At 38.5% G+C, this 15,449-nt stretch overlaps 1 protein-coding gene across 4 annotated transcripts in view; it reads right to left on the bottom strand.

Annotated features, from left to right (window-relative positions):
• GK5 (glycerol kinase 5) overlaps window positions 1–15,449 on the bottom strand; it is an 84,868-nt gene that overhangs the window by 60,358 nt on the left and 9,061 nt on the right. For all 4 annotated transcript variants that reach the window (XM_060100223.1, XM_060100224.1, XM_060100222.1 and 1 more), the window contains exons 2-3: window positions 14,216–14,309; window positions 12,414–12,489 (exon numbers count right to left, since the gene is read on the bottom strand). In XM_060100223.1, the coding sequence (XP_059956206.1) occupies window positions 12,414–12,475 (62 nt within the window). In that variant the 5' untranslated portion in view covers window positions 12,476–12,489; window positions 14,216–14,309. The remainder of the gene's footprint in view (window positions 1–12,413; window positions 12,490–14,215; window positions 14,310–15,449) is intronic.

Here is a 15,449-nt window from a genome sequence, read left to right as displayed (position 1 = left end):
ACCCAAAGCAATCTACAGAATCAGTGAAATCCCTATCAAATTACCAATGGCATTTTTTACAGAACTAGAACAAAAAAATCTTAAAATTTGTGTGAAGACACAAAAGACCTTGAATAGCCTAAGCAATCTTGAGGGAAAAAAACGGACTTGGAGGAGTCAGACTCGCTGACTTCAGACCATACTACAAAGTTACAGTAATCAAAACAATATGGTACTGGCACAAAACCAGAAATATAGATCAAAGGAACAGGATAAAAAGTCCAGAGATAAAGCCATGCATCTATGATCAACTAATCTATGACAAAGGAGGCAGGGATATACAATGGAGAAAAGAGTCTCTTCAATAAGTGGTGCTGGGAAAACTGGACAGGTACATGTAAAAGAATGAAATTAGAACACTCCCTAACACCATACACAAAAGTAAACTGAAAATGGATTAAAGACCTAAATGTAAGACCGGAGACTATAAAACTCTTAGAGGAAAACATAGGAAGAACACTCTTTGACATAAATCACAGCAAGATCTTTTTGACCCACCTCCTAGAGTAATAGAAATAAAAACAAACAAACAAAAAGAGCTTTCTGGCATCTGAGAGGTGTGGGGAATGAGGAGAAAAATAAAAAGAAAGTTCAAGGCTTCCCTGGTGGCACAGTGGTTGAGAGTCCACCTGCCAATGCAGGGGACACAGGTTCGAGCCCTGGTCCGGGAAGATCCCACATGCTGCGGAGCAGCTGGGCCCGTGAGCCATGGCCACTGAGCCTGCGCATCCAGAGCCTGTGCTCCACAATGGGAGAGGCCACAACAGTGAGAGGCCCGCGAGAGGCCACAACAGTGAGAGGCCCGCATACCGCAAAAAAAAAAAAAAGAAAGTTCAAAGTTTTAGACATCCTAACAGCAACTCTAAGGAAAACAATGTTTCTACAGCCATGATGACAGAATGCACCATGGATGCTGGAGGAAAAAACAATGAGCTGGGAAGAGGAGGCACTGGCTGGGGCTGGATGAACAATAGGTTGTTCCACAGGGTCAAATCTGTCTCTCTTTTTCTCTCAACAATGAGCAAGAGGACTTCCCTGGTGGTGCAGTGGTTAAGAATCCACCTGCCGGGCTTCCCTGGTGGCGCAGTGGTTGAGAGTCCGCCTGCCGATGCAGGCGACACGGGTTCGTGCCCCAGTCTGGGAGGATCCCACATGCCGCGGAGCAGCTGGGCCCATGAGCCATGGCCGCTGAGCCTGCGCATCCAGAGCCTGTGCTCTGCAATGGGAGAGGCCACAACAGTGAGAGGTCCACGTGCCGCAAAAAAAAAAAAAAAAAAAAACACCTGCCTATGCAGGGGACACGGATTCGATCCCTGGTCCAGGAAGATCCCACACCAACTGAGCTCATGCACCACAACTACTGAGCCCGTGTGCCACAACTACTGAGCCTGCATGCTACAACTACTGAAGCCCACATGCCCAGAGCCTGAGCTCCACAACAAGAAAAGCCACTGCAATGAGAAGCCCGCGCACTGCAACAAAGAGCAGCCCCTACTCGCCACAACTAGAGAAAGCCTGTGCACAGCAACAAAGACCCAATGCAGCTAAAAAAAAAAAAAAGAGTACCTAGCGACATCCCTGGTGGTCCAGTTGTTAAGACTCTGTGCTTCCAATGCACGGGGTTTGGGTTCCATCCCTGGTTGGGGCACTAAGGTCCCATACGTCCCACGGTGTAGCCAAAAAAAAAAACAAAACAAAACACAACAACAAAACAAAACAAAACAAGAAAAAGGAAGAGTACCTCTCTGGAGGAAACGAGCCATGCCTGCCTAAACCTGTGGGATATCTCCATATTCACATGTCCCAAACCAAACACTTCATCATGTTTCCTTCTATGCACCCTCATCACCACCTAGCTCATTCCTCCTCTTATATTCTCTATAATTTCTTTCACGTCCTCCCAAACATCAAGACCAGAAATAGTGGTAAGTTAATTTTTTAAATTAAACTAATTTTTTTAACTGAAGTATAGTTGGCTTACAATATTATATTAGTTTTGGGTGTACAACATAGTAATTCAATATTTTTATAAAATATATGCCATAGAAAGATATAAAATATTGTCTATATCCCCTGTGCTGTACATAACATCCTTGTAACCTATTTATTTTACACCTGGTATTTTGTAGCACTTCATCTCCTTCACCTATCTTGGCCCAACCGTGACACCTCTCCCCTCTGGTAACCACTAGTTTGTTCTCAGTATCAGTAAGCCTGTTTCTGTTTTGTTATATTTGTTCATTTGTTTGTATATGTTTCATTTGTTCTGCATATTAAGTGAAACGCAGTATTTATCTTTCTCTGTCTGACTTATTTCACCAAGCATAATACCCTCCAAGTCCATCCATGTTGTTGCAAATGGCAAAATTTCATCCTTTTTTATGGCTGAGTAATAGTCCTATATATATATATATATATATATATATATATATATATATATATACACACACACATATATATAGTCCTATGTTTCTATATATATAACACATCTTCTTTATCCTTCTATCTATTGATGGACACTTAGGTTGCTTCCATGTCTTGGCCATTGTAAATAATGCTGCTATAAACACTGAGGTGAATATATCTTTTCAAATTAGTGTTTTCATCAGATAAATATCCAGGAGTGGAACAGCTAAATCATATGGTAGTTCTATTTTTAATTTCTTGAGGGACTTCCATACTGATTTCCATAGTGGCTGCACCAATTTACATTCCCACCAACAGTGCACAAGGGTTCCCTTTTCTCCACATCCTTGCCAACATTTGTTATTTTTTTTCTTTTTGATAATAGCCATTCTAATAGGTATGAGGTGATATCTCATTGTGGTTCTGAAATGTATTTCCCTGATGATAAGTGATGTTGAGCATCTTTTCATGTGCCTTTTGGCCATCTGTATGTCTTCTTTGGAAAAATGTCTGTTCAGATTCTCTGCCCTTTTTAAATTGGGTTGGCTTTTTTTTTCATATTGGGTTGTATGAGTTCTTTATATATTTTGGATAGTAAACCCTTACCAGATGTATCATTTGCAAATATCTTCTCCCATTTGGTAGGTTCGCTTTTTGTTTTGTTGATGGTTTCCTTTGCTGTACAAGAGCTTTTGAGTTTGATTATGTCCCATTTGTTTATTTTTGCTTTTATTCCCCTTGCCTAAGGAGATAAAGCCAAAGAAATATAGCTATGACCAATGTCAAAAAGTGTAGTACCGGGCTTCCCTGGTGCCGCAGTGGTTGAGAGTCCGCCTGCCAATGCAGGGGACATGGGTTCGTGCCCCAGTCCGGGAAGATCCCACATGCCGCGGAGCGTCTGGGCCCGTGAGCCATGGCCGCTGAGCCTGCGCGTCCGGAGCCTGTGCTCCGCAACGGGAGAGGCCACAACAGTGAGAGGCCCGCATACCGCAAAAAAAAAAAAAAAAAAAAAGTGTAGTACCTATGTTTTCTTCTAGTTTTATGATTTCAGGTCTTACACTTAGGTCTTTAATTCATCTTGAGTTTATTTTTGTAAATAGTGTGAGAAAATGTTCTAATTTCATTCTTTTATGTGTAGCTGGTCCAGTTTTCCCAATACCACTTATTGAAGTCTTTTTTAAAAATTATATATTCTTGCCTCCTTTGCCATAGATTAATTGACCATGTGTGCGTGGGTTTATTTCTGGGCTCTCTATTCTGTTCCATTGATCTATGTATCTGTTTTTGTGCTGATACCACACTGTTTTGATTACTTTAGCTCTGCAGTATAGTCTGAAGTCAGAGAGCAGAGATACCTCCAACCTTGTGCTTTTTCCTCAAGACTGCTTTACTATTCAGGGTCTTTTGTGGTTCCATACCAATTTTAGGATTATTTGTTCTAGTTCTGTGAAAATGTCATGGGTATTTTGATAGGTATTGCATTAGATCTGTAGATTGCTTTGGGTAGTATGGATATTTTAATAATGCTAATTCTCCTAACCCATGAACATGGGATATATTTCCATTTATTTCTATCTTCTTCAATTTCCTTCATCTATACCTTATAGGTTTCAGAGTATGTGTCTTTCACCTCCTTCATTAAATTTATTCCTAGATATTTTATTCTTTTTGATTTATAAATGGGATTCATTTCTTTTGTTATTAGTGTACAGAAATGCAACAAATTTCTTTATATTAATCTTGTATCCTGCAACTTTACTGAATTTGTTTATTCTAGTAGTTTTTTTTGGTGGAGTCAAAGGTTTTCCTTATATAGTATCATGTCATCTGCAAACAGTGGTAGTTTTACTTCTTCCCTTTCAATTTGAATGTCTTTTATTTCTTTTTCTTGTCTGATTGCCATGGCTAGGACTTCCAATACTATATTAAGTAGAAGTGGGAAGAGTGGGCATCCTCATCTTGTTCCTGATCTTAAAGGAAATACTTCCAGCTTTTCACCACTGAGTATGATGCCAGCTGTGGGTTTGTCAGATGGCCTTTATTATGTTGAGGTTTGTTCCTTTTATGCCAACTTTGTTGACAGTTTTTATCACGAATGGATATTGAATTTTGCCAAATGTTTTTTCTGCATCTATTGAGATGATCATGTGATTTTTATCCTTGGTTATGTTAATGTGGCGTATCTGTGGTGTATCATGTTAATTGACTTGCAGATATTGAACCATCCTCACATCCCAGGAATAAATCCCACTTGATCATGATGTATGATCCTTTTTACATATTGTTGAATTTGGTTTGCTAATATTTTGTTGAGGATTCTTACATCTATTTCATCAGCTATATGGGCCTGTGAATTTTTTTGGTAGTATCTTTATCTGATTTTGGTATCAGGGTAATGCTGGCCTCATAGAATGAGGTGGGAAGTGTTCTCTCCTCTATTTATTTATTTGTTTGTCTGTTTGTTTATTCATTTATTTATGGCTGCATTGGGTCTTCATTGCTGCACGCAGACTTTCTCTAGTTGCAGCGAGCAGGGGCTACTCTTCGTTGCGGTGCATGGGCTTTTCATTGTGGTGGCTTCTCTTGTTGCAGAGCACAGGCTCTAGGCGCGTGGGCTTCAGTCGTTGTGGCACACAGGCTCAGTAGTTGTGGCTCGCAGGCTCTAGACGCAGGCTCAGTAGTTGTGGTGCACAGGCTTAGTTGCTCCGTGGCATGTGGGATCTTCCTGGACCAGGGCTAAAACCATGTCCCCTGCATTGGCAGGTGGATTCTTAACCACTGCGCCACCAGGGAAGTCCACCTCTTTAATTTTTTTAAACAGTTTGAGAAGCATACATATTAATGCTTCTTTAAATGTTTGGTAGAATTCCCCTGTGAAGTCATCCAGTCCCAGACTTTTGTGTGTTGGGAGTCTTTTGATTACTGATTCAATTTCAATACTAATAATCAATCTATTCAGATTTTCTGTTTCTTCCTGATTCAGTCTTGGAAAACTGTATGTTTCTTGGAATTTATCCACTTATTCTAGGTTGTCCAATTTGTTAGCAAATTACTGTTTGCATTATTCTCTTATGATTGTATTTCTGTGATATCAGTTGTAACTTCTATCAGTTGTAACTTCTCTTTCATTACTTATGTTTTAAATTTGAGCACTCTCTCTTTTTCTTAATGAGTCTGGCTAAAGTTTATCAATTTTGTTTATCTTTTCAAAAACACAGCTCTTAGTTTCATTTATCTTTTCTGTTGTTTTTTGGTCTCTATTTTATTTATTTCCACTCTGATCTTTATTATTTTTTTCCTTCTACTGACTTTGGACTTTGCTTGTTCTTCTTTTTCTAGTTCCTTTAGAGGGAAAGTTAGGTTGTTTATTTGAGATTTTTCTTTTTTCTTGAGATAGGCTTCTATTACTATAAACTGCCCTCTTACAAATGGTTTTGTTGTGTCCCATAGATTCTGGACGTTGTGTTTCTATTTTCATTCATCCCAAGGTATTTTTTGACTTCTTCTTTAATTTCTTTGTTGACCTAATGGCTTTTTTATTGTATGTTTTCAGTCTCCACTTGTTTGTGTTTTTACCAGTTTTCTTCTAAGTATTGATTTCTAGTTTCACACTGCTGTGGTCAGAAAAGATGCTGGATTTAATTTCAATCTTTGTAAATTTACTGAGACTTCTTTTGTGGCCTAGCATGTGATCTATCCTGGAGAATGTTCCATGTGCACTTGAGAAGAATGTGTATTCTGCTGGTTTAGAATGTAATATTCTACAGATATCTATTAAGTCTATCTGGTCTAAATGTCATTTAAAGCCAATGTTTCCTTATTGATTTTCTGTCTGGATGATCTATTCATTAATGTGATTGGGGTAATTAAAATCCCCTATTATTATTGTATTACTATCAATTTCTTCCTTTATGTCTGTTAATATTTACTTTATATATTGGGTGCATAAATATATTGGGTGCATACATGTTAACAAGTCTAATATCCTCTTCTTGGATTGACCCCTTTATCATTATTTAATGTCTTAAATTGTCTTTTGTTATAGATTTTGTTTTAAAGTCTATTTTGTCTGATATGAGTACTGCTACCCCAGCTTTTCATTTCCATTTGCATGAAATATCTTTTTTAATCCCTTCAATATCAATGGGTGTGTCTTTAGCTCTGAAGTGAGTGTCCTGTAGGCAGCATATACATGGATCTTGGTTTTTTAATCTAATCAGCTACCCTATGTCTTTTGATTGGAGCATTTAGTCTATTTACATTAGAAGTGATGATTAATAGGTATGTATCTACTGACATTTTGTTACTTGTTTTCTGGTTGTTTTTGTATTTCTTTGTTCTTTTCTTCTTTTAATCTCTTCTCTTTGGGTTTGATAACTTTTTAAGTATTATGTTTGGGTTCCTTTCTCTTTGCTTTTTGTGTATCTACTGTAGGTTTTTGATTTGCAGCTATCATCAGGTTCATATATATAAATATATCTACTTGTTTTTGAATGATAGTCATTTAAGTTCAAACACATTCTAAAAGCCCTACTTTTTTTTACTAAGCCCCCCCCAACATCTTATGTTCTGGTGTCATAGTTTACATTTTTATGAATATCCCTTAACTGTTTATTGTAGTTATAGTTGATTAATGGTTGATTTTACAATTTTGTCTTTTAACTTTCATAGTAGCTTACTTAAGTGGTTGATCAAGTGCCTTTACAATATATTTACATATACCAGTGAGATTTCTTTCCTTCAAATAAATATTTTCTTATTTTTTGTTATAGGTCTTTCTTTTTCACTTAAAGAAGACCCTTTAACACTTCTTGTAAGGCCAGTTTAGTAGTGATGAACTCTTAGTTTTTGCTTGTCTGGGAAACACTTTGACTTTGTTGGGTAGAGTATCCTAAGTTGTAGGTTTTTCCTTTTCAGCACTTTAAGTATATCATGCCACTCCCTTTTGGCCTGCAAAGTTTCTGCTGAAAAATCAGCTGGTAGCCTTATGGGAGTTCCTTTGTATGTGACTCTTTGTTTTTCTCTTACTGCCTTTAGAATTCTCTCTTTAACATTTGCCATTTCAATTATGATATGTCTTCATGTGGGTCTGTTTGGGTTCATCTTGTTTGGGACTCTCTGTGCTTCTGGACCTGGGTATCTGTTTCCTTCTTCAGGTTAGGGTTCAGCCATAATCTCATCAAATATGTTTTCTGCCCCTTTCTCTCATCTCCTTCTGGGACCCCTATAATGTGAATATTAGTATGCTTGATGTTATCCTACAGATCCCTTAAACTATACTTAAAAAAAGTTTTTTTTTCTTTTTGCTGTTCTGATCATGTGATTTCCACTATTTTGTCTTCCAGGTCACTTATGCATTCCTCCGTATTACCTAATCTGCTGGTAATTCCTTCTAGTGAATTTTTCATTTCAATTATTATATTCTTCAGCTCTGATTGGTTCTTTTTTATATTTTCTAGTTCTTTGTTAAAGTTCTTACTGTGTTCCTGTATTCTTTTCCCGAGTTCAGTGAGCATTGTTATTACTATTGCTTTAAGTTCTTTATCAAGTAAATTACTTACCTCTGTTTCATTAGGGTTTTTTTTTTCTTCTGGGGTTTCTACTTATTCTTTTGTTTGGAACATAGTCATTTGTCTTCTTTGTTTGACTTTCTCTTTTTGTCTCTATGAAATTAGGTGAAACAGTTACCTATCCCAGTCTTAAAGGCATGTCCTTGTGTGGGAGCATCCCCATGCATTCTGCATGTGCCCAGTGGTTTTGGTGGGAGAGCTGGACCTGAAGTGAGCACTAACCATGTCTTCACCTGGGGTGCACTGGCAGCTGCCACCTTAGCAGGGCATGGGGCTAGAGTAGGAAGAGTTAGAACTGGAGCCAGGTGTGAGCTGGGGCTTCTCCCAGGCTTAGAGCAGGCCCAGAGCCAAAGGGGCTGGAGTTGCAAATCTGAGCTAGTGCCACTTCTCCCAAGTGTGATAGCGGTCTCCACTTTGGTCAGAGGCAGGGCTGGGGCCCGAGGGGCTGGAGAGCTGCAAATGTGAGCTAGCTCAGCTTCTCCCTGATGCAATGGTTGTTACTGCCTTGGTTGGGAACAGCACTAGAGCAGGTGGCGCTGGAGCAGGAGCCCAGTTTGGGCTGGGAGGTGTGCTGGGGCACTCCTGGAAGGACGGACAGAGCATGAGTTGTTTTCAATCTGCTGCTTCTGCACTGGGACTGGGAGCAGGCAAGTCTGTGTACACTCTTCAAAACTGGAGTCTCAGTTTCTATGGCTCTATGATAAGCCCCACTGGTTTTCAAACCAAGTGGGCTTACCTTCCTTGTGCTTGACCTCAGGGCTAGGATGCCCAATATGGGGCTCAAACCCCTTGACCCTTAGGGAGGATGCCCAAGCCTAGGATATCCCCTCCTCTTCTGGTCCACTCACTAGGGGTGTGGGTCCCGATTAGATCACTTCTCCTTCCTTCCTACCAGACTCCACTTTCCTTAATAACCTTGGTTGTAGAAGAGCCATTCTGCTAGTCTTCAGGCTGTTCTCAGAGAGAGCTGCTCTATATGTCGTTGTAGTCTTGATGTGTTTGTGGGGGGAGGTGAGCTCAGGGTCTACCTACTCCACCATCTTGATCCCACCCAGTCAAATACTGGAAAATTTAAATTTCTTCCACTTTCCTAACACTGAATTAAAGGCCAAGTCCGCATGAATTCACCCTTACCCCCTACATCCACCACTTTTCTTCCCCACTGCCCCAAGCTCAAGGTGCCCTTTGGAATCTAGGGCTTTGTAACAGAGAAACATTTTACAGCATTTCTGTTGTTATTGTTTTTAAGACAAGAAACACCTGTTGAACGCAATATGGGGGTACTGGAAAGAGCATATTCTTTGGGATCAAAAAGATAATTTGGAATCTTGGCTTGATTTATTAACTGAGTGACCTTGAATAACTTCCTTATTTCTCTGAGTCTCAGTTTCTTTCTCTGTAAAAACACACTTAACAACTAAATAACAGGTTTGTTGTAAGGATACTAGGAAGGAAGTATCACAGGTAATCACTATATGGTAGCCATTATGGTATTATTATTGTGTTTAATCCATACATACCTCATATGCTGTAGGTACTTCAGTATTAAATTTGGAGTAGACTGAAAATATAAATCATATTATATAGTCTTGTGTTTCTGAAATTTGTCAGGTTCTCCTGAATCTTTTTAGGTATAAACTAATTTTACAGATCTTCAATCCATGCTTATTTGAATTTTAATGAAAGCAACAGTCTTTACTACTATTACTTTATATAAGTTAGGCCCAGCTGACATGCAGCAAGCTTTTTTTTTTTTAACATCTTCATTGGAATATAATTGTTTTACAATGGTGTGTTAGTTTCTGCTTTATAACAAAGTGAATCAGCTATACATCTACATATATACCCATATCTCCTCCCTCTTGCATCTCCCTCCCACCCTCCCTATCCCACCCTTCTGGGTGGTCACGAAGTACTGAGCTGATCTCCCTATGCTATGCGGCTGCTTCCCACTAGCTATCTATTTTACATTTGGTAGTGTATATATGTCCATGCCACTCTCTCACTTCGTCCCAGCTTACCCTTCCCCCTTCCCATGTCCTCAAGTCCATTCTCTAAGTCTGCGTCTTTATTCCTGTCCTGTCCCAAGGTTCTTCAGAACATATATTTTTTTAGATTCCATATATATGTGGTGGCATATGGTATTTGTTTTTCCCTTTTTGACTTACTTCACACTGTATGACAGACTCTAGGTCCATCCACCTCACTACAAATAACTCAATTCGTTTCTTTTCATGGCTGAGTAATATTCCATTGGATATATGTGCCACATCTTCTTTATCCATTCATCTGTCAATGGACACTTAGGTGGCTTCCATGTCCTGGCTATTGTAAGTAGAGCTGCAATGAACATTGTGGTACATGACTCTTTTTGAATTATGGTTTTTTTCAGGGTATATGCCCAGTAGTGGGATTGCTGGGTCATATGGTAGTTCTATTTTTAGTTTTTTAAGGAACCTCCATACTGTTCTCCATAGTGGCTGTATCAATTTACATTCCCACCAACAGTGCAAAAGGGTTCCCTTTTCTCCACACCCTCTCCAGAATTTATTGTAGGTTTTTTGATGATAGCCATTCTGACTGGTGTGAGGTGATACCTCATTGTAGTTTTGATTTGCATTTCTCTAATGATTAGTGATGTTGAGCATCCTTTCATGACTTTGTTGGCAATCTGTATATCTTCTTTGGAGAAATGTCTATTTAGGTCTTCTGCCCATTTTTGGATTGGGTTGTTTTTTTTTTTTTTTTTTTTGATATTTACCTGCATGAGCTGCTTGTAAATTTTGGAGATTAATCCTTTGTCAGTTGCTTCATTTGCAAATATTTTCTCCCATTCTGAAGGTTGTCTTTTTGCCTTGTTTATAGTTTCCTTTGCTGTGCAAAAGCTTTTAAGTTTCATTAGATCCTATTTGTTTATTTTTGTTTTTATTTCCATTTCTCTAGGAGGTGGGTCAGAAAGGATGTGGCTGTGATTTATGTCACAGAGTGTTCTGCCTTACATTTATAGTGTCTGGCCTTACATTTAGGTCTTTAATCCATTTTGAGTTCATTTTTGTGTATGGTGTCAGGGAGTGTTCTAATTTCATTTTTTTGTTGTTTTTGTTTTTTTGCAGTATGCAGGCCTCTCACTGCTGTGGCCGCTCCTGTTGCGGAGCATAGGCTCCAGATGCACAGGCGCAGCAGCCGTGGCTCATGGGCCCAGCCACTCTGCGGCACGTGGGATCTTCCTGGACCAGGGCACGAACCCGTGTCCCCTGCATCGGCAGGTGGACTCTCAACCTGCAGCCACCAGGGAAACCCTAATTTCATTCTTTTATATATAGCAGTCCAGTTTTCCCAGCACCACTTATTGAAGAGACTGTCCTTTCTCCATTGTATATTCTTGCCTCCTTTATCAAAAATAAGGTGACCATATGTGCGTGGGTTTATCTCTGGGCTTTCTATCCTGTTCCATTGATCTATATTTCTGTTTTTGTGCCAGTACCATACTGTCTTGATTACTATAGCTTTGTAGTATAGTCTGTAGTCAGGGAGCCTGATTCCTCCAGCTCCGTTTTTCTTTCTCAAGATTGTTTTGGCTTCGGGGTCTTTTGTGTTTCCATATAAATTGTGAAATTTTTGGTTCTAGTTCTGTGAAAAATGCCATTGGTACTTTGATAGTGGTTGCATTGAATCTGTAGATTGCTTTAGGTAGTAGAGTCATTTTCACAATGTTGATTCTTCCAATCCAAGAACATGGTATATCTCTCCATCTGTTTGTATCATCTTTAATTTCTTTCATCAGTGTCTTATAGTTTTCTGCATAGAGTTCTTTTTTCTCCTTAGGTAGGTTTATTCCTAGGTATTTTATTATTTTTGTTGCAATGGTAAATCCAAGTGTTTCCTTAATTTCTCTTTCAGGTTTTTCATCATTAGTGTACAGGAATGCAAGAGATATCTGTGCATTAATTTTGTATCCTGCTACTTTACCAAATTCATTGATTAGCTCTCGTAGTTTTCTGGTAGCATCTTTTGGATTCTCTATATATAGTATCATGTCATCTGCAGACAGTGACAGCTTTACTTCTTCTTTTCCAATTTGGATTCCTTTTATTTCTTTTTCCTCTCTGATTGCTGTGGCTAAAACTTCCAAAACTATGTTGAATAATAGTGGTGAGAGTGGGCAACATTGTCTTGTTCCTGATATTAGTGGAAATGGTTTCAGTTTTTCACCGTTGAGAAGAATGTTGGCAGCGAGCATATTTAATTAAGCCAGAAAGTAGGTCCACTTTCATCCCTCTTAACCAAGCAAAACTGTTCTTACTTCACAAATTTAAAACTACCCAAACAGGTTTCTCAGCAATGTGTTCACCGTGGTATGAACCTAGCATTAGAGTTCTTATTGCACAATGCACTTACTTGTCCCACGTAATAAAAGTTGCTCTCTGTGTTGAGATGCCAAGACCGACAATTTGATTCATCTGTAGTCCTGCAGCTAAAAATAAAGATAGAAATGATACATTTAAAAGCCCAGGAAGTTTTTCTTTATAATATTATCATATGGAAAAGAAATCATTTAATATAATCTTTAAGAAAAACAACTGGGTTTAGCATTTTAATAACACAATTGGAGCTAATAAATAAAGCATTACCAGGATGATTTTCGAGTATTTTTTTTACTTAAAGGGAAAAAAGGTTATAATCTAATAATAATAAAATGGCCTTTTTGCTTTAAAGATTAGAAAAAAACAAACACTACTTAAAGTAAGTCAGATTGTATTTTCTTCTTGATAATATTGATACAAAAAAATTGGATCTTAATTTAAGCAAAGATCAGCCACAATAGAAGCTGGTTGATGGCAACAAGAGAAAGTCCTCAGGGAAAGTAGTATAAATATTGAAGCACAGATCTTATTTTCCACACAAACAGATGCTAGAATGCAAATAAAAACTTGGATCTTTGGAAGGTCCAAATTTCTTAAAATACAGCAGTTCAAGTGTTTTCATGATATTCTTTTAAAAAAGCAATTTATCCCACTAAGCAACTTAGGAACAACTTCAATTTGAGCAATGAGGAAGACACATCACCCCCTTTTTCAGTACTCCTTCCAAAAATATTTAACCTAACCTGATCATAAGTAAATAATCTGACAACCTCCAAATGCAGGACAGTCTATTTAACTGTTCCGTACTTTTGAAAACTCTCAGTGTAATGAAGAACATGGTCTAGATTAAAGGAGACTAAACAGACTGACTGCTAAAGGCAATGCTTTATCTCTGGTTGGATTCTGGATTGAAAAAAAAGTTATTCAAGACTGAGATAAGAGGGGAATATTGAGGACCAAGTATTAGAAAATATCACTGGGTTAATGTTAAATTTCCTGTGTGATAACTGCATTGTGTTTCCATTTGAGAATACTCCTTATCTTTGGAGGTAATGATGAAGTATTTAGAGATGACAGGTTATTACATCACAACCAACTCTCACTTTGGTCAGCGAACAAGAAAAAAAGTTTGTAGAGGATGGTAATGTAAACACTGTAAAACACATTTGAATCTAGGAGAAAGTACACAGCTGTTCAATGTAGTATTCTCTGAACTCTTTTTTATAGGTTTTGAAATACTTCAAACCAGAAAGGTGAGAAGGAGAAGCAATTCAGTCAGAAAAATGAAGTAAAAGACCTTTTCAAATTTACAAGTCCTCTTTCGCCATATTCTTAAAGAAGGTTGCACTGCAAATGTTCTTAAGGAGCTAAGATTTCAGACCCTGGCTGCGCCAGGAGAGCACTTTGCATTAAGAGGCTGCTCAGGAAAAACAAAACAAAAACTTATTTTACAATAAAGGTAACTCAGTTGTAAACTCCTGAGAGCAGGAACTGAGTGTTGTAACTTTGTTTATAACCCTCTGGTATTTTAAACACAACAGGAAATCAAATCGGCACTAGCTACAACAGGGAACCAAGAGGGAAGGTGAGACTTTAATACTGCAGCTCAAAAAGAGTTAAAGCAGAGGACAGAGCTGCTGTTACCTTTCCTTGACAAAGTGGTTCAGTGTAAACCACAAATGTCCCCCCCCCAAACTACTGGGAAACTGTGACCCCAATAAAATATTGTATGTATAACTTAGGAAACCCACAAAATTCTACAGACGCCTGAGGAAAACTCTTTATTACACACAAGACATATTTACTGCCTATCTTTACTTCTATAAATCCAATTACCTTTGACAGATTCTTTTATTACAGCAACAAACTGAAGCCAGAGAAAATCAGGATCAATTTCAACCCAGCCAGCTTGAGGATGAAGACTTTTTACCTATTTAGGAAAAGAGAAGATTTAGTATAAACAACATTAGATCAAGTCAATAGCATCTGGGTCTTAAGGTTACTGGTTAAAATAACTTAAAACAAGATTTTATTTATTACCTAATTCATTTTTATTGTTAACATGGAAAAAATACGTATATAGGGACTTCCCTGGTAACTCAGTGGTTAAGAATCCGCCTGCCAATGCAGGGGACACGGGTTTGAGCCCTGGTCCAGGAAGATCCCATATGCTGTAGAGTAACTAAGCCCTTGTGCCACAACTACTGAGCCTGAGCTTTAGAACCCGTGAGCCACAACTACTGAGCCTCCGTGCCACAACTACTGAAGCCCACGCACCTAGAGTCCATGCTCCGCAACAAGAGAAGCCACCACAATGAGAAGCCCGTGCACTGCAGCGAAGAGTAGCCCCTGCTCGCCACAACTAGAGAAAGCCCACGCGCAGCAACAAAGACCCAATGCAGCCAAAAAGAAATAAATTAATTAATTAAAAAAATACATATATGAAATAAAAAAGGATACACCAAAATAACAGTTTTCTTCAGTTCATAAGTTTACAGAAGATTTTAGCTTTATTTTATTTTCTAAGTTTACCTTTATTTTTCAGGTTTTCTACAATGAAGATGTGTTGTTTTTGTAATTTAAAAAAAAGTCAAACTAAAAAAAACACCTTAAATTAGCAAATAAAGTACTGAGTTCTGTTTCAAGCTATGATGGAGTAAGCACACCCCACCTCCTCTTTCCCACTGAACACAGATATAAAACCTGGACAGAATGCATGGAGCAGCTATCTGTGGATTGCAAAAAGTATGCGGTGGCAGGCAGACTGGGGAAGAAGATAAGAATTAGAATATCACTGAACTGGTGGTGAGTTTCCCACTTTTCTTCTGGTACCCCCTGGCCTGGACTCAAGGCAGCCTGAAAACCAGAAGTGGGTATCAGGATGCAGTGAAAACACCTGTAGAGTTTTTGCTAACACTCAGAGGGAATGCAAGAAATCCCTCACTTTTTCTTTTATCCCCCCCACCTCCATACTTTTATATCCTGGCTATCCCATCATGGTGGCCGCAGCAGTAACCACAAGCACCCAAAATACTGAGGGAGGTAAACCTTCCTCTCTAATCAGAGGAGC

This window comes from Mesoplodon densirostris, chromosome 5 (genome assembly GCF_025265405.1).
Source record: "Mesoplodon densirostris isolate mMesDen1 chromosome 5, mMesDen1 primary haplotype, whole genome shotgun sequence".
NCBI lineage: Eukaryota > Metazoa > Chordata > Mammalia > Artiodactyla > Ziphiidae > Mesoplodon > Mesoplodon densirostris.
Note: the sequence above shows the minus strand (reverse complement) of the source record. Positions and strands in the feature narration are given on the sequence as shown.